This window comes from Phaenicophaeus curvirostris, chromosome 32 (assembly GCF_032191515.1).
Source record: "Phaenicophaeus curvirostris isolate KB17595 chromosome 32, BPBGC_Pcur_1.0, whole genome shotgun sequence".
Taxonomy (NCBI): domain Eukaryota; kingdom Metazoa; phylum Chordata; class Aves; order Cuculiformes; family Cuculidae; genus Phaenicophaeus; species Phaenicophaeus curvirostris.
In genome coordinates, this window is record NC_091423.1 from 877,062 (window position 1) to 901,143 (window position 24,082).

General features: G+C 50.0%; 1 protein-coding gene across 1 annotated transcript; it reads left to right on the forward strand.

Moving 5' to 3' along the window:
* The first annotated feature begins 9,035 nt into the window (after positions 1-9,035).
* LOC138732454 (hydrocephalus-inducing protein homolog) lies at positions 9,036-23,493 on the forward strand. The gene is given in 9 exon segments (XM_069879067.1): positions 9,036-9,170; positions 9,689-9,814; positions 11,711-11,830; positions 12,524-12,658; positions 15,527-15,712; positions 21,285-21,449; positions 22,148-22,300; positions 23,001-23,122; positions 23,124-23,493. Coding segments are annotated over 9 exon segments (1,257 nt in total). The 3' UTR covers positions 23,239-23,493.
* Positions 23,494-24,082: the final 589 nt, after the last annotated feature.

Consider the following 24,082-nt stretch of genomic DNA (forward strand, 5'->3'; position numbering starts at 1 on the left):
ACCAGCACAAACAGAATAATGTGTGAATCCTTGGACAGACACGTAGTCCCTCACTTTTAGAACTTGCAGAACTTGTATTCTCACGGTAAGAATAGCGGTAATGTAAACAGTGCACTCAAGCTTGGTAGAAACTGACAAGCTCTCCCAGGAGAGTATAAAAACTCTGGTTGAGGAATAAAGAATTGCTACTTGCCACCAGAGCAGTAGTCCGTCTAGTCTCTCTAAGACGTCCCTGTGAGCTGGTCTCCGGCAGCATCTAGCAGCAGGACGGTGAGTTCTGTTGTGGGGTGGACTTTTTGAGGCGGTGGGAGCTTCCCGGAGCCGGGAAAATCCCAGAAAAATAAAAAACCCAGGCGGGGGTCCTGACAGCCCCCACACGCCGGTCCCGCGCGGTGCCTGACGGGAGGGGGCGGTCCCGGCAGCTACCGCGGGAGATTTAAACTGCGCCCCTGGGAGCACCACGACCTGGAGCACGGCGAAGAGGAGCGTGGCAAAGAGGTGTGGGGCAGTTCGAGCGGGCAGGGCGAGAAGGCAGGGCGCAGACAGGACCTAGAGACTAGACAGAAGACACCGAAGACCATGGTGGCCACCCGTCAGAAGGTTAAAGCTGCTCTGTGTGCTGCAGCAGGCAGGGTGGATGCTGCCACCAAGACAGAGCCACAGTGGGTGCATGCAGCTACCCAGACCCTGGGCTGCAGGCAGTGCCCCCCTCCTACACCGGCTCGTGCCTCTGGTCCTGGCCCCACTTGTGAAAGCTGCGCTCGAGTGGGGGAACTCCTTCACATGGTGAAGGAGCTAAGGGAGGAGGTGAAGAGACTGAGGACCATCAGGGAGTGTGAGAGGGAGATTGACCAGTGGAGCAGGGCCCTCTCACTAACTCAGCAGCCTGCTGGGGCTGGAGTGTCCGAACATCATCCACCTGCAAACTGCAGGGTTGGGGGAACAAGAGATGGGGAATGGCAGCAAGTTCCTGCCAGAGGAAGGAAACCTACTCCCCTCACCCATACAGCAAAGCCCCAGATCCCCCTGGCGAACAAGTACCAGGTGCTGCAGGTGGAATCCAGCCCTGAGGATGAGGATGGTGGCTCCCACAGCCTAGAATCCTTCCCTAGGCTGCACCATTCTCAGAAAAAGATAAAAACATCCTCCATCAAGAAGAAGAGGAGGGTGATTGTTGTAGGGGACTCCCTCCTAAAAGGAACGGAGGGACCCATTTGCAGACCGGACCCGCTCCACAGAGAGGTCTGCTGCTTACCGGGTGCATCAGGGAAGGAGGTAGCTAGAAAACTTCCTTCCCTGGTTCACGAGACAGACTACTATCCTTTGATAGTAGTCCAAACTGGTAATGATGACCTAACAAACAAAAAGGCCAAAGCCATCAAGAATGGCTTCAGGGCAATTGGGAAAGTGATGGAGGGCTCTGGGGCACAAGTAGTATTCTGCTCCATCCCAATGCTAAATAGAGAGGAGCGGGAAGCCAGGATGAAGAATTCGATTAATACCTGGCTCCGAGCCTGGTGCGAGGAGAGGGGCTTTGGCTTTTTTGACCATGGGGGGGCTCACGCACCCCCAGGCTTTCTCGCTAAGGGCAGGAAACATGGGTCTCCTAGGGGGGCTAAAGCCCTTGCTAGAAACCTAGCCAAGCTCATAAATCGAGCTTTAAACTAGATGTGAAGGGGGAGGGGGTTGAGCCCAGGCTAGACAGGAATGAGCCTGGATGTGGGGAATTGGTGATTGGGAGAGGGTGCGCGGGTGAGGACCACCAGTACCTCACCGCATAAAAAGTGGGGGAGAACACACCTCGGGGTGCTAAGGGAGATGCAGGCACTCTGGTGTCAACTACTCCAGTTACCAGGCAGTTGGGAACGAACCATGTTCCCTCTAGGAGGGCTGAAGGCTCGGCAGCTCAGCTGAAGTGCATTTACACCAATGCATGCAGCATGGGAAATAAGAAGGAAGAGCTGGAAGCTGTCGTAGGGCAAGGGGCCTATGATGTTGTTGCCATCACGGAAACGTGGTGGGATGACTCATATAACTGGAGTACGGCTATGGTGGGGTATAAGCTTTTCAGGCGGGACAGGAAGGGTAGGAGAGGAGGCGGGGTAGCCCTCTTTGTAAGGGAGGACTTGGACTCTATCGAGATGGATTGTGGTGATCAGGAGGTTGAGTGCCTGTGGGTCAAAATCAGAGGAGCCCACCAGAAGGTAGACTTTGTGATGGGAGTCTGTTACAGACCTCCCAACCAAGGAGAAGCAGCTGATGAGCTCTTCTATAAACAGCTGTGGTCAATCTCTAGATTGATGCCTCTCGTTCTGGTGGGAGACTTCAATCTGCCTGATATCTGCTGGGTGTACAACACAGCAGAAAGGAAGCAGTCTAGGAGGTTCCTGGAGTGCGTGGGAGACAACTTCCTCGCACAGCTGGTGAATGAACCAACAAGGGAGGGTGCCCTCCTAGACCTGCTGTTGGTGAACAGAGAAGGCCTTGTAGGGGATGTGGCGGTAGGTGGACACCTAGGACTAAGCGACCATGAGATGATAAAATTTTCTGTTCTAGGTGAAGTGAAGAGGGTGGTTAGCAAGACTGTAGCATTAAATTTCCAGAGGGCAGACTTTGATCTCTTCAGCAGGCTGGTTGGTGAAGTCTCATGGGAGACAGTACTCAAGGGCAAGGGAGCCCAGGAGGGCTGGGAGCTCTTCAAAGGGGTGGTCCTAGCAGCTCAGGAGAAAGCCATCCCCGTGGTCCGGAAAAAAAGCCGGCAGGGGAGAAAGCCAGCTTGGTTGAATAGAGAGATCTTGAGGGATATCAAGAAGACGAGAAATGTTTATGGGCTCTGGAAGAAGGGACAGGCCTCTTGGGTGGACTACAGGAGGGAAGTGAGATTGTGTAGGGAAAAAATCAGAAGGGCTAAGGCTCAGCTAGAAATCAGATTGGCAAAGTCAGTGAAAGATAACAAAAAATCTTTCTACAAATATATAAATAATAAAAGGCGGACTAGGGAGACCATACAGTCCCTATTGGACACAGAAGGAACAACAGTAACAGGGGATGAGGAAAAGGCCGAGGTACTTAATGCCTTCTTTGCCTCAGTCTTTAGTCGTAAGGAGGGTTGTTCCGTCTGTGTACAAACCCAGGAACTAGAGGAGCATAATGAGGCTCCCATGATCCAAGAGGAGGTGGTCAGAGACTTGCTAGCCCAACTGGACAGCTACAAGTCTATGGGGCCGGACGGGATTCACCCTAGGGTACTGAAGGAGCCGGCAGATGTGCTGGCCAAACCCCTTTCCATCATCTTCCAACAGTCCTGGAAGACTGGGGAAGTCCCACTGGACTGGAGGCTGGCTCATGTTGTGCCCATCTACAAGAAGGGTCGCAGGGAGGACCCAGGAAACTACAGGCCTGTCAGTCTGACCTCAGTGCCAGGGAAAGTCATGGAGCAGGTGATCTTGAGTGCTATCATGAAGCACATGCAAGAGAACCGGGTGATCAGGCCCAGTCAACATGGGGTCACAAAAGGCAGGTCTTGCCAGACTAACCTGATCGCCTTCTATGACAAAGTGACTCGGCTGCTGGATGAGGGAAAGGCTGTGGATGTGGTCTTCCTGGACTTCAGCAAAGCCTTTGACACAGTTTCTCACAGCATTCTGCTTGAGAAACTGTCAGCCTCTAGCCTGGACAGGTGCACACTCTCCTGGGTGGAAAACTGGTTGGCTGGAGGGCCCAGAGAGTGGTGGTAAATGGTGTGAAATCCAGCTGGAGGCCAGTGACAAGTGGGGTTCCCCAGGGCTCAGTGCTGGGTCCAGCCCTGTTCAATGTCTTCATCAATGATCTGGATGAAGGCATCGAGTGCACCCTTAGCAAGTTTGCGGATGACACTAAGCTGGGTGGAAGTGTCGATCTGCTGGAGGGTCGGGAGGCTCTGCAAAGGGATCTGAACAGGCTGGACCACTGGGCAGAGTCCAATGGCATGAGGTTTAACAAGGCCAAATGCCAGGTCCTGCACTTGGGGCACAACAACCCTATGCAGTGCTACAGACTAGGAGAAGTCTGTCTAGAAAGCTGCCTGGAGGAGAGGGACCTGGGGGTGTTGGTTGACAACCAACTGAATATGAGCCAGCAGTGTGCCCAGGTGGCCAAGAAGGCCAATGGCATCTTGGCTTGTATCAGAAACGGCGTGACCAGCAGGTCCAGGGAGGTTATCCTCCCTCTGTACTCGGCACTGGTGAGACCGCTCCTCGAATCCTGTGTTCAGTTCTGGGCCCCTCACCATAAGAAGGATGTTGAGGCTCTGGAGAGAGTCCAGAGAAGAGCAACAAAGCTGGTGAGGGGGCTGCAGAACAGGCCTTATGAGGAGCGGCTGAGAGAGCTGGGGTTGTTTAGCCTGGAGAAGGGGAGGCTGAGGGGAGACCTCATTGCTCTCTACAACTACCTGAAAGGACGTTGTAGAGAGGAGGGTGCTGGCCTCTTCTCCCAAGTGACAGGGGACAGGACAAGAGGGAATGGCCTCAAGCTCCGCCAGGGGAGGTTTAGGCTAGACGTTAGGAAAAAATTTTTCACAGAAAGGGTCATTGGGCACTGGAACAGGCTGCCCAGGGAGGTGGTTGAGTCACGTTCCCTGGAGGTGTTTAAGGCACGGGTGGATGAGGTGCTGAGGGATATGGTTTAGTGTTTGATGGGAACGGTTGGACTCGATGATCCGGTGGGTCTCTTCCAACCTGGTTATTCTGTGATTCTGTGATTCTGTCTCAACACTGTGAGGATGAAGTGTTTCATGAGTTTTGGGAGCCAGAGCAGACTTTTAGTTACATCGTAAGAACTCTGGTTACACTTGAAAGGCAGCTTACCTCTGCTTCTTGCAATCTTTCTCCCAGCTGTGTCCTCTAAAGTCCTTTCTGTCAGTAGGTATCATGACCCAAATTCCAGAAGGGTTGAGAATGCAGAATTAAGTGATGTGTGTACACTGCAGGGAAAGACTTTGGTTGTCCAGAATAGAGACGAGGGCAGGGAAGCTCTGTGCAGGAAACTATCGCCTCCAATAAGTCAGGAAATGCTGGGGTCAGGCTGTGTTTTACATCTCACTCTCTTCAAAACCTTGGGAAAAGGGTCTTTTCTATATGAGCTGTTGCTCTTTTTTGTCATCTTCTCTAGTAGGCAGAGCCATCAAGATCTGATTTCCTTCTCTAGTCACAGGGCAACAGGTCATCCTCACCCGCTCATTTGTGTAACTGAAGAACTGTAAATGTTGTCTGCAAGGTGGAACAGCTTCAAGCAGAATCAAAGTAGAAGTTCCTTGCCCCTCTATTGTGGAATAGCCTCCTTTTTCAGGCAGTGTCACCAGAAGTGAAAGCTCTGATGTTCAGACTGCTTAAAAATGTAATTTGGGAACAGAAGTGAGATTTAAAGTTGCAAGGTTTTCTCCTTTCAGTACAGAAGAGATGAAGTCTCCATTATTTAGTGCACAGGAAGGAATGAGACAAAGAGTAAATTAGAAACTAAAAGCCATGATGTATTGTCTTTCCCTCCAAAAGAATAATTATTTTAGATAAGGTGCTTTGCAGAAAGACCATGCATGGTCTAATCTAGGAAGCATGTCGTTATTTAGCTTCAGTTATCTCCCAAATGCTGTTTAAAACTTCTAGCTTCCTAGTAAATTAGGATTAAAGACCAGTTAGCCTAGTGATGAAGGTCACTTTGTGATACATAGTTGGCCTATGTGAGAGTCACAGGTTTTTCTGTGAAAGAAATCCACTTCTGCTAAACAGATTTTTATACAGAATGGATTGGTTTTTGCCAAACTGAACTGGTTTTCAAAATTGTAACCAAAAGAAAAAGAAAAATCCTGGAACCGTGAGCCTACACCCCTTTCTGCATGAATATTTTGCATGTCATTAATGTGGACACGTATCAACTTAGAAAACAGAATGAAACTAAGAGCTCATTTCACATGGGCCACCAAAGAATTCTTGGCTCACTTCCACGTTCGGATGTTGTTTGCCTGCAACAAATTCACTAAGAACGCACCCCATTTTGTTAACACTTCCGGTTTAATGTGTGTAAGAGCTCTGTAGTTGGACAGGAAGATTCTTATAAGGCCACATCAAGACACTCTTCCCTTTTGTGAGGATGCTGGGGTCTGATTTTTCTGCATATTACTTACTTGCAGTGAAAAGAGGCTTTCAGACTCCTCTGATCCAACAGTACATTGCATGACCTTTGAATTTGCCTTGTGACTGGAAAAGCAAATTCAAAACTCACTATTACTTTTTGAGGCCTGATTCTCTGCTTAAACTGGCTTAAGTTAGTGATTTCACTATGATTATTCCCTATTTATATTGCTATTTTTGAGGGGAGAACCAAGTGGGTTGCTGGTTAGGTAGCTGAATAGTGACACATGGAGGGAAAAGAAAGAGGCATGAATGTACATAACAGAAATGTAGAAGCCTATGCTCCGTTCTCTGCTTGTGAACAGACCACGTAGCACTTACCTCACCTGTCAGTGCATTGCGACCCCTCTCAGTCAGAACGAATAGCCCTCAAATGGGATTATAATACTTCCCTATTTTTGTAGTCTTTTATCCAAGAAATGCAAAACTGAAAGAATTATTTGCTGGAAGACTCATATTCCCTAGAGTAGTTTGCATTGTGTGTATTTCCCCCAAATCATTTTCATATGACTACTGGAATGCTTCTCAAAATCTCTCTATTTGCCTTTGTGGATATTCCAAAACTCTTCCAGAAAGTCTAAAGTTTCACGGATTTTCTCGGATTATTTGATTTCAACTGGAACGTGACTCGCTTTACTCCAGGCAGAAGAGAAACAAAGTCAGCGTGCATCTTCAGAAGCTGAGCCTGTGTGTATAAACACAGCCCTTCCACTGGTGACTCTTGGTTGTAGAGGACCATAAGCCTGTGTTTGTGCTCAGGAGGCCCTTTGGACGCTCAGGGTGCAGATCATTAGTGCTGGCTACAACCCTGTGGTGTTGGCTCAGCCAGGAGAGGAGGTGCAGGGCGGGTGGCTTCACCGTACAGCCAGGGAATGAGTCCAGGGGGAATCATCGCCCTCTCGGAAGGAGCTGGGCTGGAGCGTCCACCCGGCAGAGAGCTGCATCCTCTGTGCTCACCACACTGAGTGCAGCCACCCAGGTCCCAGGCTGCAGGGAATGCCAGAGCCTGTCCCTGAGAAGTGACAGCAGCAGACAGAGCGGCTGGGAGAGAGATGGCAACAGGATGAGGTGCTGGTGGCAGAGCAGCCTGAGGAAGGAGATAGTTTTAGAACCAGGGAATCTGAGGGACGGGCCATGGAGCCCTGCTCTGCCCTCCCCAGGACATCAAGAGGAGCAGCCCCCAACACAAAGCCAGGATGAAGAGGATCCTACACCCTCCCCCTCACTAAGGAGTGAGTGGGGGCCAGTCCACAGTCAGGGTGGCAGGGCAAGCCCCTCCTTGCCCGCCTCGCTTTCCCAGCTTCCTCTGCACAGCAGCTGGGAGGCTCTGGAGATGGAAGGTCAGGCAATAGATGTGGATGGCAGCTCATCTACCCCAGAGATGTGGCCACGGTCAGACAGACCCTACCTCCATATTATAGCCACCTCTATGGGGAAGAAAAGACAGGTTATAGTTGCAGAGGACTCCATTCCAAGCGGAACAGAGGGTCTGATATGCCAGACAGACCCTCCCCTTCAGGAAGTCTGCTGCCACCTTGGGTCCCAGGTTAGGGGCATCCCTAGGATGTTCCTAGCCTGGTACAGCCCTGTGCTATTGCCCATTCCTGCTCGTCCATGTGGGATCTCACGGAGCTGCAACGCACAGCCCAAGGGCAATCAAAAAGAGACTTCAGGGCCTTGGTACGTGCGAGAGTTTGGCTACTTGTGTTTTTACAAAATGGAAGTTTTAGCATTAAGATGGAGGGCCTTGCTGAACTGAACTTGTAATATTCCTGCAAAATATGATTGCATGAGCTGTTTTTCACCAAGAAATGGCTGAGCAAGTATTTTGGAGAAGAGAAATGTTATCTCCTGGTACCTTTCTGGCACAGTACAAGATATGCTTAGGAATTTAAGAACTTATATACAACAGATTGGGTAGAGAAATCTAATATATTAAAAGCAGCCGAGTAACTGCCTTGTAATAGCTTTGTGATAGGCTGTACATTTGGGGAGAGGGTGGTGTTGCCCTGAAAAGATGCGGTCTATAAACTTCTTCAGTTTTCCATAAAGGTTGAGGACTTTCCTGCTTGCCAGAGGGAGCTGCTCCTGCAATTGCAATCATGAATAAATGAAGAAATAATGGTGCTTCATAAGATGTGTGCCTCAGTTTACCTATTTGACTCATGAGCGGTTCTGACCTAAGGGAGGTGTGGGGAAGATGAACAGATGTCATCTTCTTGGAGAGAGTTATTTCACAATTTGCAGTAGGTGGATGGGAACTCCCTGCCGGAGCTGTGTGGGCATTAGCAGCCTTTTGGGAGGCCTGGGCTCTTGGGACGTGTTCGCGATCTCCCTCCCCTCCCCTGAGCTGACAGACACTGCTCTGTATCAGGGGGGCTGTGGGCAGGCACCACCCCTCTGCGGGGACCTGGTGGGCGCTGAGCACCCCTCCGTGTCTGGCATCACATTCCACAGCCCTGCCTCCCTCTCTGTGACCTCACGATGCCGGGTGGGTCGGGGCAGGCTAGGAGTCCCCGTCGCCAGGGGACAAGGGCAGTAGCCCACTGACAGTGGAGCTGCTTTGTGTGTCCCAAACCGTGTCCCATGCGGAGTGGGAACATCTCAGACTGCTTCAGGAGCGCACAGATCGCTTGTCACAGGTTGTCCAGCCTTGCTGCTTGGCTGAAGCGGGGAAATAACTCAGGGTTTTCCTTCTATGAATCTCAACTCCGCAGCTTTAACGTGGTCTGCTCATGAAATAGGGTGGGGAGGCCCCCTGTTCACATAGGAAGGATGCCAAAGCCTGGAGACACAGGGGTATCCTATCTGCCACAAATGAGATTCTAGATTTTCAAAGTCCCGTTGTTGCTTTTTCCAGGTGACTGAGTCATGGCCACTGGCAGGAGCCACCAGCCTGTGGGGCTTCCCAAGAGGGCTGATGGATTCCAGAGCGAAGTGGCAACATCTCGTGATGGGAAGCGGGGCAGAGGGGCAGAGAAGCCTCTGACTGTCAGTACAGACCAGGTAAGAGCTGTGTTTGGGCTGCAAAGTTCCCCTGTGTCCCTCCTCTGCCCACTTCTCCTGTTGTCCAGCAGCACTGGGAAGCTGGACGCGGGCTCCCGTATCTGTGCCACTGTGCTTGTCGGAGGTGGCTCTCGTGGTGCAGTGAGGTTTGGGTTGTGAGCTGCTTCAGGGCAAGTCCAGAGTCTTGCCTGAATGTGCCACTGGAGCCGAGTTAAACGATTTTCCTGGGTGTTCAGCTGAACCAGCTGGAGCGTGAGAGTGTACTTCTTTCCATCCTCTGTGGGTGGTCAGTGATATCTGCTGCCCTGCTGGCACACTGGCCAGTGCTGCTCCAGCTGTACCAGACCTCCAGGAGCTGGGCGTGTGGTGGGCTGCTCCAACTCTGGCTGAAGACTTGGAGACATGACTGGTCCCAGATAGAAGAGGTTCTAAACTTATCTATCGGTGGCATTTGAACAAGTAAAGCCTTTCTGGACCAATTTCTGTAGCTCTTGCTGAGCTGCTGTTTTGTGTTTCAGCCCACTCCTTCTGCTGTCATGAAGGAGAAGTCTCTCACCACCAAGCAGAGGCCAGCCCATACTCAGGAGGCGAAGCTGCCCCGGATTACTCAGTTTCGAGACATGAGTGAAGCCTCTTATCACAAGGTAGCCTTTTCCTGCCCTTCTCTTTGCTTTTTGATGTGACGTTTGCAGAAGGTGCCTGCTTGTAACAGGCTTGCCTCCAGCTCCTCCAGACCCCTTGGTGACTGGGCTCTGTGGTCCTTTCAGGCTGCGGGGGGGGCAGTGGTTTCCTTCTGCTAGGGGAAGAAGAAAGCATATTTTGCCAGTGGGACGTTGCAGTCCTGATCTGCAGTAGGCTGATATAAATAACCTTTGCTGAAGGTGGTGGATCTTGCTGGAGTCAGCTCCCATCCCAGTTACCGTGGGTAAAGCGCAGTGCTGGGGGAAGACCGGGGCAGAACACAAGGACATGAGGACCCTGCTAGTTTCCATCCTCCTGCTGAAACTGTGAAATGCCTGGAGTCAGGACTCCCTCAGGGGTAGTAGCACTGGCCTCTTGAGGGGATTGCTGCAAGGACTACTGCCTGATGAGCAAAGACCGTTATTTAAGCTTAATGGCTCCTTTATATATGTTAACTGGTGAGAACAGGCGATGTATTCTTTACAGTGATTGGGTTTTGCTACTTGTTCCCCCACCTAGGTCAGGAATATTATTGGCTAAGATTAACTGTTAATGCGCTGTGGTATTTCTTCTTGTTACTTTGCTTCTCCTTCTCTCAGCCAAAGTCTTTTCAAGGACAGCCTCCATTTCCCTGTGTCCTTCGGCCTGCAAAAACCTCCACAGCCTCTGAAGGCTGTAGGCCCTGTGATAATTGCTTAAGATTTAACAAAACCAATTGCATGAGTGTTTTGGGTTGGAACAACGTGTGGGAGCCTTAGAAGGGTGTTATGTTTGCAGCCTGCGGGATGCTGCCAGCTATATGGGGGAATCGCTCTGGGCAGAGCAGAATGGATGTGCTTTATCCTGATCAGTGGTTTCTCAGATATATGTTTAAATCTGCTTTTCTCACATGACTGCTCAGTGTCCAAACGTGTCAATGACTGAGGTGGGCTCTTGAGCAGAAAATTGCCAGCGAAAGACCTGTTACAATTGGTTAAGGATTGCCCTGGACTGCACAGGAGCTCGGGAACACATCAGACAAGCACACAAGTAACTAGCAACATGCTGCAGCCACTGGCTTCAGCATGACCAGGTTCTCTGTGGAGGAGCAGGGCACCCACCTGTGCCTTTAGAGTGGCGACAACGCAGCTGCAAGTGGGGAGAAAAAGCAGGGAGGAATTTTCTGATGAATGCCTCTGTCAACACTTGGTGTTAGTGTATGTCTTCAGACATGCTTCTGCAGTGGCATTAAAGAAAACAGCGGTCATAGAATAAAAATAAAGTATCCATTTAAAGTTTATGGAAAAGGAGATGCCAAGCCCACTCTTACTCATAGCTTAGGTGCAAAGAGCTGAATCTTACCACCATCCAGCATTCACCTCACCTCTCTTTTCCCTGCCGTGAGTGTTACCTCCTGGGGTGCTGGTTTCTAGGCTCTGTATCAAAAGAAATACTGAGGGCCATGTGGGGCTTGGTGCCTCGGTCTCACAGTAAAGATCATCCCAAAGTTGTCTGCCGTGGAGCAACTTTGACTTGCTCCATGAGTGCTTGTGGCTGTTTCAGTAAGTGCTCTGGAGCTGTGTGACCACATCAGTAGAGGGCTCAGCTGGAGGTAGGCTCTGCTTTGCCTTTTTGAGAAGGAAGCCTCTTGGAGAAATGCCTACTAAGGAGATTCTTAGTTTGAGCCTGCTTAAAGTGGTCCAGAAATTATTGATCAGCTCAGAACATGGATGGGGAAGCTCCTGTTTCCCCAGAGTGAGCCAGGCAAATGTGCTTCCCAAGGGACACTATACTTCTGTGGAGACCAGTCTTGGATTCTCATTCATGAATCTTCCTCCCAGCAGCTGAACCACTCACCACTGTCTGTCTTGTGTCTCCAGTTCTCAGCAGCTGACCGGCAAAAGAGCTTCTTCCAGCCTTTCCCGGCAGAGTTGGTATTTCAGAACTTCGTCACCCCTGAGGTCTATGAAAAGGCGGTGGTTCTGAGAAACAATGACAAGGTAAGTGCTGGAACATGAAGGTTTGATCACAGAATCCCAGAATGGTTTTGCTTGGAGAAGACCTTTAAGATCATTGAGTCCAATCATCGATCTAGCCCTGCTAAGTCTGACAGTAGACCGTGTCCCCAAGTACGACATCTACTCGTGTCTCTGTTTTCCTGTGTTCCTCCTTTTTCTCTTCTTAAGCTTGCTTTTATTCCCAGTAAGGCCATGGTGTCTGTGGTCTCCTTCTCTTGCTGCTCTGCCTGCATGGCTGTGTGGCACCGCGGCTTGACTGCCTCACTCACGCCCGGTCTGTTACAAGGGACTTTTTTCCTTCCTCCAGGATAAGAGATACTGTTTGACCTTCAGAGAACGCATTCCCCCTTTGGAGGTGTGACTGCATGGATGTGTGTAGGCAGAAGCAAGCAGGGTCTTTGGGCTGGTTGATGGTGTGACTGTAACTCCGTGCTGCTGGTGTCTTCCCTGCTTGGCGCTTCCTTCCCAGAGAGGTGTTGCCCGTCTGCCTCTGGCCTAGAGCTGTTTGCCCAGGCAGAAGGGATTTGAGCCCACCCTTGTGTGGTCTGCACACTTACCTCTGGAGTGAAAGGTGCTCTGGCAGGGAGGCTGAGGAAGGATTTTGCCAGGGTGTGTCCGGGTCTCTTCTTGTGTTTCCATGAGTGGCAAAATTATAGTTTCATGTCTTTCCTTCAGGTTCCTCGGCTGGTGAAGGTCACCACAGAGATCTCACCATATTTCAAGTTGGTCAATCACGATCTTGCCTGGCACAAGGTACCACCTGGCAGGACTGCAACTTTCCACATCCTTTTCATCCCTGAGGAGAACAAGGTGAGAGTGGAGGCCTCAGGAGGGTCGTGCCTTCAGTGGAAGATGAACCTCCAGGGCTGGCTTTGGAACAGGGCATCTGGTTTTGAGGAACTGCGCTGGTTTTAGTGGGGTGGTACTGGATGTAGGACTGGGGGAACCTCTGTCCATGTCATGAAGATGATGCTCTTCAATGTTTCAGATTGCTTTTATCCTTCAGTGCTGGGCCATGTCCTTAGCTCCAATGAGGTTGCTGTGCTGCTGATGGCTTTGAGATGCCTGCCAGGAAGAGCGTGTATAGGAATAAGTAGGCAGACACATCACCCCAGAGCCTGAGGGCAGCTGTCTTGCTGTGCCTGTGTCTTCATGCACGTAATTGGGGTTGCTCTGCCTACAGGCCCCTATTCCATGCCAAATGCGCATTGCTTTTGCTCAGAGGTTTGACTGTCAGTGCTGTGAACCTTGCGTGTCTGAATCTCAGTGCTGTGACGTGAGGGGTCAATGCTGTTCTCTTGGCCAGTTACCGGAGGAGGATTTAGTACAGGGTGTGGAAGGGAGGAAGCATTGCAGGGGAACAAAACCAGGCAACATCCTGCTACCTCTTAGCATGGCTCTGTTGGATAACTTTGAGCCAGCAGATGTTTCTGCACCAGGCCACAGGGGCAAGATCTCTTTGGGCATACCTGTTTTCTCATCTTTCATTTGGTGTTTAGATTTAGTTTTGCAACTTGTGCTACCCTCAAACAGCATGGATATGGAAAACTAAAGAGAAAGTACCCTGTGATCTCTAGCTCCCCATGCTTCTGGCATTATCTGTTTCTTTGGAGAGACTGAGAAATGATTGAACATCATTAATATTTAGGGTAAAAATTATGCTGGCTTAAGGGAGTTCTGCAAGCAACCAAGTGACATGAGCTTCATCTCACTGAGACAAGCTTTGCCAAATACACTGGTGCCTTTAAAATATGATTTATTAGTAACAAATAGTGTTCATTTTTGGGGTGGAAGAGAGAAATCGGTGTCCAGGAAAGGCAAAGTGCCGCTCTTCAAGTTTAGAAAGGCAGCAGAGCAACATATGAACATCGCCACAAACAGAAGCAGGGCGAGGCAACCCCAGAGAGCACTGATGTCCAATACTTTGTCCCTTATCTTACCCTTGAGTGGGTGAGTGTGTGGAGTAGGGAGCTCTGCCAGTGAGAGCTCCTCTGCACAGCTTCCGCCACACTAGGCGGTTTCTGCTGAGGAGCACGAGGGAACTGACAGTGGAATAGAAATGTTGGATAAATTGAATACAGTTTTGTCTTGTTCTTGGTGGAGTGTGAGTCACTGCAGTACCAGGGTGCTGCAGCTCGGCTGGAAGTGCATCAGCAGTGTGGTCAGGAGGGGCACAGCGCCTGCAAAGCCTCCTGTGCTGTGCATGCAGTTGCCTGTGTGCAGAATACCTGCTTTTCTTTGTGGGAGGTGTCCGAGTGCTGCCTTTGAGCTTTCTCTGCCTCTCTGCTGTTGTATCATCCCCAGGGACTGTGGATATCCCCATGAACTGGGGTGAAGGTACAAACTCCTCCATCATGGCTGGAGTCCTCCTGCTGTGGGGTTGATTTACAGAATTCTCTTGCTTTGAATTTGTTCTTCCCTCGGGTAAATCTGACTTCAGCTGCCGGCTGCAAGGACTTGAGAGAAGTATTTAGGACTGGTTATGCAGCAAAATGGATGGCAGTTTGCTGGTGTACTGGGCAGCTGTAAGGGTCCCAAGCCGAAGCCTGGAGGGTTTTGTTTGGAATCCCCCAGACGATATAAAAACGATGTCAATTGCCGTAAATCAAAACAGTTTTCTTTATTGCAAAAAAGGCAGAAGATGAAAGGCAATGTAACATGAGCAGTGATAGGAAAGTGAGGAACAAAGATAGAAACTCAAGCAAGAGTTCAGAATAGGATTGCAAAAATAGTTACCACCATGGGTCTTCAAGGGTCCATGTCTCAGAAGCCTGGTGAAAAGTCAGGGCTCCCGCGAAGAGTTAGTGGTAGGCAGAGGCGAGCGTGCGAGTTTTTTGGATGCTTTTATAGCTTCGTCAGTCCAAGTTGTCGTGTCTCCACAGCTTCACCCATCTGGGCCTGGGCATTGTCACACAGTGTCTCCAGCTCAAGTCTGCGTCAGCTTAGCAACAGCAGCAATCCTTGAGGCAATGATGTTTTAATCTGGCTTTCTCACAGCAGTTAAGGTTGTTGTCACTGTGACAATTATTATTGTTAGCCTGTGTTTGCAAAGAGCCTGAAATGACATGTTTTTTTCAGTGGGTGCTCATTCAAATGTCAGTGGTGTCACTTGGAAAGCCAGAGCTCATAAGTGACTGCTTATCAGATGTGAATAAGAGAAGAGGAGCCTTGTCCCTGTAATGCTGTGGGGAATACGCGTGTGCCTGACACTCAGCTGACATTAAAACAGTTACCGTGTGCAGCTTTTTCAGTATTACCAGGGCCTGAGTGTTGATTGTGCACGTGAGAAAGTCTTTTTGAAAATGAACCTGAGCATCCCCTGCCAAGCTTCAGTGATGCTGCTGCATTTCTGGGATAGGATCCAGTGCTGTGCACAGCTAGGTTCTTAATGGTGCCTCTGATAGTCTGCAGTGGGGATCGAAGCTGGTTTTGTTACTGCTGTAATCTCCCACATGAAATGACTCTGGTTTGGTGCCTCAGAATCCAAGTATCGGTTTTGTCTGGTTCTGTCAGCTTGCTTCCAGAGCAGGTGGATGGACGGGGTTGTTTCTTCCTTGTGAGCTCACAGCCCTGTGCAAGTCCTGCTGCTGGAATGAAACGTCATTAAGGTAAAAAGTACCATTGCGCTACGCGGATGGTACCAAATGCCAAGTGCTGAGACTGTTTCTTTCCCTGCAGGATTATTTGCACGAGCTCATCTGCATCACAGAAAGGGGAGAGTTTATTGTGCCAATTCGAGCTATTGGTGCTCGAGCTGTCCTGGACTTCCCTGCCCGCCTGGACTTTTCCGTCTGTCCAGTCAACTACAGCACTCGGAAGACACTGCTGATTCGCAATGTTGGTAGTCGGGAGGCCCGCTACCGCGTCAGCCCTCGGAGGTAACAGAGCTTGTTTCTTCTGTGCAAACTACTGTTGTGTGATAAACAGTAAACAGAAACCAAAAGGAACCAGAGCGTGGGAGCTGCTCTGTTGCCATAGCTGGAAGTGGGCAGGATGGGGGTTCTGCAGTTCCTTACAGTGTTTGAAGCATGATGCACCTCCTGACAAAACTCTGCAAGCTGCAGTGATGTCTCCAACACAGCATGCAGCAAGACTGATTCTGTTAGATTGAAAGGGAAAACATAGGAAGGCACCTCGGCTGCCTTTGGGCTGTCTGAGATGCTGCATGGCAGCAGCAGCTCTGGGAGCTCGGCTCAGGCAGACCAAATGCCGTGTTCAGAAGCAGGTAAGCTCCGAGCTACTGAAAGAGACATTTAAGACAGTGTCATCAGCTATGTCTGTGTAAGCAAGTGCAACCAGAGATGGGCAATCAAAGTAATTGGCATTGAGGCCCTGACAATAACGCTTAGTGGTCTAGGAACTTTGTTTTGCAAACAGAATAAATAGTGCCTTTGATTTTTACCCTGGGAGTGATCTTATTAGCCTCTGGATTGCCACACAGCTAAATGAATCCACTTCCCCCACCTCGAGTCAGGCCTGGATGTGAGCGTGTGGCTCCGGGGCCCAGGGTGTGACAGTTGGTCTGGCCCCTGGGACCAAATATTCTTAAGCAGAATGAGCTCGAAAGTGGAGCTGAGCGGGCACTGGCTTCAAAACTGCACTGCAGCCTGAGAGCAGAGTGCTAACGTGGGCGCAGGCAGAATCATAGAATCATAGAATAACCAGGTTGGAAGAGACCCACCGGATCACAGAGTCCAACCATTCCTATCAAACACTAAACCATGCCCCTTAGCACCTCATCCACCCGTGCCTTAAACACCTCCAGGGAAGGTGAATCAACCACCTCCCTGGGTAGCCTGTTCCAGTGCCCAATGACCCTTTCCGTGAAAATTTTTTTCCTAATGTCCAGCCTAAATCTCCCCTGGTGGAGCTTGAGGCCATTCCCTCTTGTCCTGTCCCCTGTCACTTGGGAGAAGAGGCCAGCACCCTCCTCTCTACAGAAGATGCAGCAAATGCCTGGTGCACAGGTTGATGGCCTTTTCTTCCAGAGCTTTGTCTCTCCCAGATTTCCTGGAGAGTGCTGGAATATGCTAGTAGCTGGCTTGCAACCTCCTGTCCATAAGTACCTCCAGAAATGCTTACAAACCTCTGCCAGCCAAACATGCCCATTCTCTGGGGTCACATGCACATGGTTTCCCCACGGTCCCCTCATCAAATGCCTGGCGTGGGCTGTGTTGTGGGCAGCCTGTGTTGCTCCTTTTGGTCTCAGAAGGCAGTCACCAGTTTTCCAGTAAAGAAATTAAGGGACTCCATGGTTGATATGCAGTGCTATAGACCTATGCAGTGCTACAGGCTAGGAGAAGTCTGGCTTGAGAGCTGCCTGGAGGAGAAAGACCGGGGGGTGTTGCTTGACAGCCGACTGAACATGAGCCAGCAGTGGCCCAGGTGGCCAAGAAGGCCAATGGCATCCTGGCTTGTATCAGAAACCGCGTGACCAGCAGGTCCAGGGAGGTTATTCTTCCTCTGGACTCAATACTGGTGAGACCGCTCCTCGAATACTGTGTTCGGTTCTGGGTCCCTCACCACAAGAAGGATGTTGAGGCTCTGGAGCGAGTCCAGAGAAGAGTGACAAAGCTGGTGAGGGGGCTGGAGAACAGGTCAGCACCCTCCTCTCCACAACTTCCTTTTAGGTAGTTGTAGAGAGCAATGAGGTCTCCCATCAGCCTCCTCTTCTCCAGGCTAAACACCCCCAGCTCACTCAGCCGTTCCTCATAAGGCACAGAGCCATCATTTGTTCAGGGTCCTTCATGGGGCCAGCAGCGACCTGAGGGCCAACCCTGCCTAGCACAGAGCTCTGAGTCGCATCGGTGGCTCTCAGATGCTTTGCCTGGGTTGCCTCCTGTCCACGTGGATGTCATGCTGAGCATGACGGTGACTGGTTGATTTGAAACTCACCGTGGTCCTGAGACCAGATTTTGCTGATCTGAGTGGTAATGCAAGCTGAAAGCTTAGCACGTCCCTAACCAAGCTAACACTTGTCTTTCTCCTCACAGGGGCTGTGTCTTTGCACCAGCTGTTCATTTTGCTGTACCTTCCCTCGATTTTGGTGATGTCCCCTTTGGTGAGTGCACCCCGGGCTGGGACCTTGAGTTGAGAGGTCTGTGTGTGGCCAACATGGAGCACTGCAGCATGAGAACATCCATCACTTGTGTTCCTCCTCAGCGGCCTTTGGGGTGTTAAACCAGGGCTGCTGGTTGCTTAGGCAGTATTCAGCCGCCATGAGATCAAAGGGGACCAAAGGAGTAGAAAGTCAGTGTGTCCTGATATCCCTCGTATCTGTCCAGCCCCAACCTCGTGATCCTTGGTGGGAGAATGACTGTGCAAGCCCATGTCCCAGAAGGGCCCAGGGCGTGGGACTGCAGGAGAAAGGAATTTACGCCACATACGAGCCTGTAGCTGCTCTGGGTGAATGTTCCTGATGCAAAGCAAGGCCACAATTTCCCACCTGACCTTCAGCGTGAGATGTTATGCAGCACTGCAAGGGCACCTTGATATCACCAGCCATCAAATATGCCCAAACGATGGCTCTTCATCAGGCACTGATGTCCTTGGAGATGTGGGCTCCTTCCCTGCTGACAGAGCCGGTGGCTGAGCAACCAGAGCATCTCCACTGAAATGCAGATTCTGGTTTTGCATCTCAGTCTCAGAAAAGGCTTTTTACTGAGATGATCTCCAGTTTAGGTGCAAAATCACTTGTGGATTGATTGAAGGGCCGTTATCATTCTGTGCCCAGGGTGCTTCTGTTCATGGACCATTTAACAAATCGAAGGTCAAGTGGCTTCTTGTGGAGTGGCCTGCAAGTTGTCCCGTGCTCGGTCTGGTTGACAAAAACATGAGATGCCTTAAGGATCCTGCCTAAGGAAACCGCATTGGAATGCTTTTCATCATGCTGTAGTTCCCAAGCCCCTCCATCCTTTGTCTTCCTGTAGCTTCTCCTCAATGCCAATACGCTACTTGTTCACAGAGTTAAGAGGGGATTTTATGGATTCAATGTTCAGAATAAGTGGTCTGTCTGGGTGCGCACTCATAAGTGAAATATAATTCCTGCTGTTTTGGGTGGGGGTGTGAGAGAGCTCCTCAGTTAAAGAGAAAGAAACTTCTTGTGTTCAGCATTGCTAAGAGCAGGCATTACCAAGGAAGCAAGCTCTGTGATCAGTATCAAAGGGAACTTCAGGGACAATTAATTACTTGCCTAGTTTCTCAAACTGGCTGTAATTCAGATAGAAAAGAGCTGAACTCCAAGCACAGTTTTATCATAACAGGGTATTCACACTAGGATTCCTTGGATAGTTGGGTACATAAATTCATACTTGGGTTGTTTTCCTAGGCTTCCCTTGCACATTGTCCTGTCGCCTCATTAACACCACCTTGAGGCCCATGACCTTCAACCTTCGCATTCCTGGGGACGGCTACGGAGCGTCCAGTGCCACCAGTTATGCTCTGATGTCGGACGACACTTGCCTGTCCTGGAGAAGTGGAGCTCAAGTGAATATGAGGCCAACTGAATTTACCATAACTCCCTGCAGAGGGACCATCCATCCCCAGGAATTCTTGGATATCCAGGTATGGGAACAGTCTAGCCGTACGTGCTGGAGCAGGTGGAGCTGAAGCTTTGCTGTTGTATGAGAGGGTTTTGGTGCTGCTAGCATACACAAGTCAGATACGTGCACTAGTGTTAGGCTTTTCTTGGCTGGGTTACTCTGGGGCATTTCTGCAGGAGCACCATTTTCTCTCCAAAATCATAAGCTGAAGGTCTTGTACTGTATTGTCAAGGAGAGAAGCCATTCGTGTTTTGAGAACTGCTTAGAGCAGTTTCTTTGATTTACTGTGGGCAGAGGAAAGATGAGGACAGAAGGTGGCTGTTATAAAAAGAGAGATGTCATTGCATGAAACAGTTTGTTTTTCTGCTTGGTCTGATTTTGCATCTCCTGTTGAGCAGAAGGAGCTGTATTCACTGCAGAGATCTCCAGAGCAGGCGGAAAAAGCTCTGGGACCTGTGAACTGCACAGTGGGCCACGTTTTGCCCTCAGCTTCCCACTGTAAAACTGAGCTCATTTTGGTGATGTCAACAGTTTTCCTCTGCTTTTACGTTATTGTAGTTGAGATTAAAAATTGGTCCCTTAATTTTAATGCAGTATTGAGTAGAGCAGTAGCCCAACTGTGTTTTGATTTAGCTCATATGTGCTCTGATAACTGCACGGTATATTTAATGAAGTAGCTATTGTCAGAAGACTGTTATCACTCCTTTAGACTGTGCTCTACACGTGGACCAGTAGAAGAATTAGGGCAAAATCCTCCCTTTCCTTACCATGGAAGGAGAACTGGAGGACACCATGCATAGCCAATGGCTTTTGGGAGTGATGAAGCATTTGCTGCTCTTCTCTTCTACCAGGTCACTCTGTGTTCCAACACTGTGAAGAGTTACAAACTGGCACTGATGGTGGACGTGGAGGGCTTTGGCAGGAAGGTGTCATCATTGCTCATCACTGCCAGGTATCTTTACTTTCTTTGCAGCTCATTGTCTCTCTTTGTGTGTTCACCACCAGCACGCTGCCTTGCACAAGCTTTGCTGACTGCAGCTTCCAAGAAGCAGCACTGCCTAGCTAGCCAGCTCTGCTCAGCCAGACGTGAGAGCATCAGTGCTTTGAAAGCAGCCCATGTTGTGAAGCACCTGGGCTCCAGTGGGCAGGCACGGCCCTGAGCCTTCTCCTAAATGGAACAGTAATTATAGTCATTATTGGCCTGGATTTTGGTGCTTGAGGTGTAACAAATTTCCAAAGGGCCACCTCTCCTCCTTTGTGCAAGTGCTAGAGTTGTGCTGGGTTGCAATCAAAATGCAAGTATTGTTTGGGATGCAGTGAGCCTGCTGAAAGCTGCTGTCTGGTTCAGTTAATGAAGGTGCATGCAGGTGGGGAAGGGGCTTGTGGCAGGGCTGGTGAGGGAAAAATCGAGGTAAGATCTCATGAAGGGGGAAGTAGTCCTTGTTGTGGAAAGTGAGCTCAGGTTTTTCTGCTTCCCTCTGGTTCTTTTGAGCATTACCATACTCGGACTTAAGCTGAACCTACAGCCAGGTTCAGTCCTGTTGTGCTGCAGTGATTATCTTTTTGATTACAAGAGGGATTAGTTTTCCTCTCCCAGACATAGCCATTCAGTCAGTATCTGGGCTGCAATTTTGTAAAAGTAGTGCGGATGGGAAGAGATGGTGTATGGACCCATGGGGGTGGAATTAGGAGACGGCGATCACCCACTGCATAAGGGCAGGTGGTGGCAGGTGCCCTGGAACCCTTCAAGGTGCTAAGCCCATGCTGGTTTTGTATTTGCTTTTGTGCCTTTCTGCTTTGTCCTAGAGGTTTTTTAAAATGTGTTAATTGCTGCTGTGGTAGTTGTCAAGAAGTTTAATTTCCTCTGAAGCTGAGTTTGATTCTGTCCCTTACAGGAATACAAGGATGCTGCTGCTGTACAGTACTCCAGCCTCGTGCCATGTGGGATTATCCAGCCACACAGCTGGGTGCAAATCCCATTTACACTGCAAACACGGGTGATGGGAGAGCAGGACACTGTTGCTCGTGTCATGACGATTGGGAGGGAAGGATCTCCACTGGTGAGTGCTAGGGAAGATGCATGGGCACTTGTGCTGGGGGGGCCTAAAGGGTACAGAGATTCTTCCTGAGGAAACAAGGACTTGTAACACATGGCTGGTGTGGACAGGGACCAAGAGGATTCACAGCATGAGCAACAGCCAGTACCTCGAGAAGAGGAAAGATGGCATCCTTTTAGATGATGAACTGAGTGTCTGACACAGCATTTAATGATGGATCTATGAGAAGGGATAGCAAGCCCAGTCTGAAAATCAGCAGAGTCCCTGGGTCTCACACTCTGCTGCATTATTCGATAGAGCAACTGCTGCTTCCTTGGGACTTTGGTTGAGGAGCACACAGGGAAATCCCTGAAGCCTGCTAAAGCAAGCATTGTGTAAGAAACTGTGCTGATAGTCACATCTGAGAAATATCCATCACATCTCTCTGTCAATGCCCCAGCCAAGGCCACGGGCCCGGAGCGGTGGAAAAGCAAGCGTGAGAAACCGGGCTTGTTCATCTGCTGCTGATGGGAGCCTGTGGCTTTCAGACGGATTCACTCTAGGTCCCACACTTGCTCCAGGCTTTCTTTTTCGGTCTGTCAACACTGCAAGCTTCAAAGAGCTGTAATTATCCCTCAGGCTTGGAGCACTCAGAGCTGTCTGACCTTTTTAAACTTTCCCTGGTTTTTTTTTTGATCTTTCCTACCTGCTTCCTGGAGCAGGAAATCCATCTGGTGAGCTTTGGAGAAGGACCAGTTGTCTGCGTGCATCCAAGCAAGATAGATTTCGGCAGTATCCAGGTCCTACAAGATGTTTCCCAAACTCTCCACCTGTCCAACCAGTCTCGCACCCCTGCATCCTTCTGGGCAGAGATGGTAGGTATCTGTGGGGCTAATTTCCAACAAAAGTGACTGGTCCGTAGCAGCCTGTGAATTAATTTTTATATACAACATTTTCTGTCAGAGAGAAAGCAAGCTGTTCCACCACAGTGCAGCAAGAGGAGCCTGGCTCTGGGGGCAATTTTACCTGGAGCAGTCCTCAATAAAATAGGGAGTTTGCATGGCTGTTTGAGCAGAAATGAGCCTGGATCATTTTGACAAGTTCTTCCTTTATTTTGTGGAAAGGGCTTAGCTCTGACAATCATGCTTTTGGAGCTCCAGGAGCTCAAGAGAACCCTGTAGCCCATTGCTGCTGAGAGGGCATGGGTTCCCCTCTGGTTTCCCTGTTCTGTCTGCTTTTGCTTTGTGTCACATTCCTGTTAATGGCAGAGACCAGGGTGTGGATGCTCTCTAAGGAGAGGTATGGCTTGGCAAAGTACAGCTGCACTTTTAATGCTGAGTTCTGCCTCCTCTTTCACTTGTGCAAGGCCAGAATGACCCAATCATTTTAATTAACCAACCCTAAGTAATTTCAAGAAAATGGAATGTGGTGGCTTGTCAGCCGTCCCTTAGGTCAGCATCCGTCCATCTCTCAGATGCTGCTGGTGTCTATTGTAAGCAAACTGTGGTAGCTCTTATTCCCAATGCTAATCTGTCCTGGTTTCCCTCCTCAGCTAGTGTCTGGCTTGTCTTACAGGCTGGCAAATGCTCATGCTGGAGGATTGAACCCAGTAAAGGAGTGATCCCCCCCAACGCCGAGCTGTCTGTGGCTGTCACAGCAAACTTGGATGACACTGAAATATTTAATGATGAAGGTGTTCATTGAGAACAGCTGTAGCTACGTCATCCCCGTCCAGGCTGTTGGCACCGGCATCACAATTGGCACCGACAAACCCATTGTTCCGGAGCTCGACTTGGGGCCCCACTTCAGGTAGAGTATGTCTCAGCTCCTGCTCCTCCCGTGGGCTCAGCAAGGAGGTTTTTTGCCATAGTCCTTCAGCTCGTTCTCCTTCTGCACTCAGGGTCCCAGCGCCATTTCACTGACACTACAGGAATTCTTTTAGAAACATTTTATGGCCACGTGAATGTGGGTTGAGATCCTCAAAAGGCACCAAAATGGAAACCAGTTGCTAAATCATCTCTCAGTTACCCTTAATTTTAATGCTCTGTCCACTGTGACTGAGATGATGTTCTTCAAAAAGCTTTCCCTTGCTGTCCACACACAGACCAGCTGCTGGACGGGGATAAGCTTAGGGGCAGCCAAGGTCTGGCTCTTGCTGCAGGTTGGTGCTAGGTTGCTAGGTCAGCCTTTTGGGAGGTGGCTTTCTTGCCAAATGCACAGTCAGATAATGGCTTTGGGGCATTGAAGCTGGGTGACTGCTGTGAAATAGCAGGTCCCATGACATTTTCGATCTGTGCTTCTCTTCTAGCAAAATTCCATTCTGTTACCGCTTCAAGGTAACGAACAAAGGAAGAAAGACCCATTTGCTCTATTGGACAACCGAAGGGTTTTCCACATTTCAGCAGCATCATTGTCTCGATGCCCTCAGTACCACCGAGGGCGAGGATTCCTCCCAGAACCCCAAATCTGCCTGCCCCATGTTAAAGCTTCGACCGCTGAGCATGGAGCTGATGCCGGGCAAGAGTATGGAGATGGTGGTGGAAGGCTTCTCCAGCACTCCACAGGTGAGGTCCCCCATGAGGGCTGAGTCCTTCCCATTGGATCACCTCCGCTGGGACTTTTTCAGCGGCCCCTTGATATTTGCCTGAGAAGAGAGG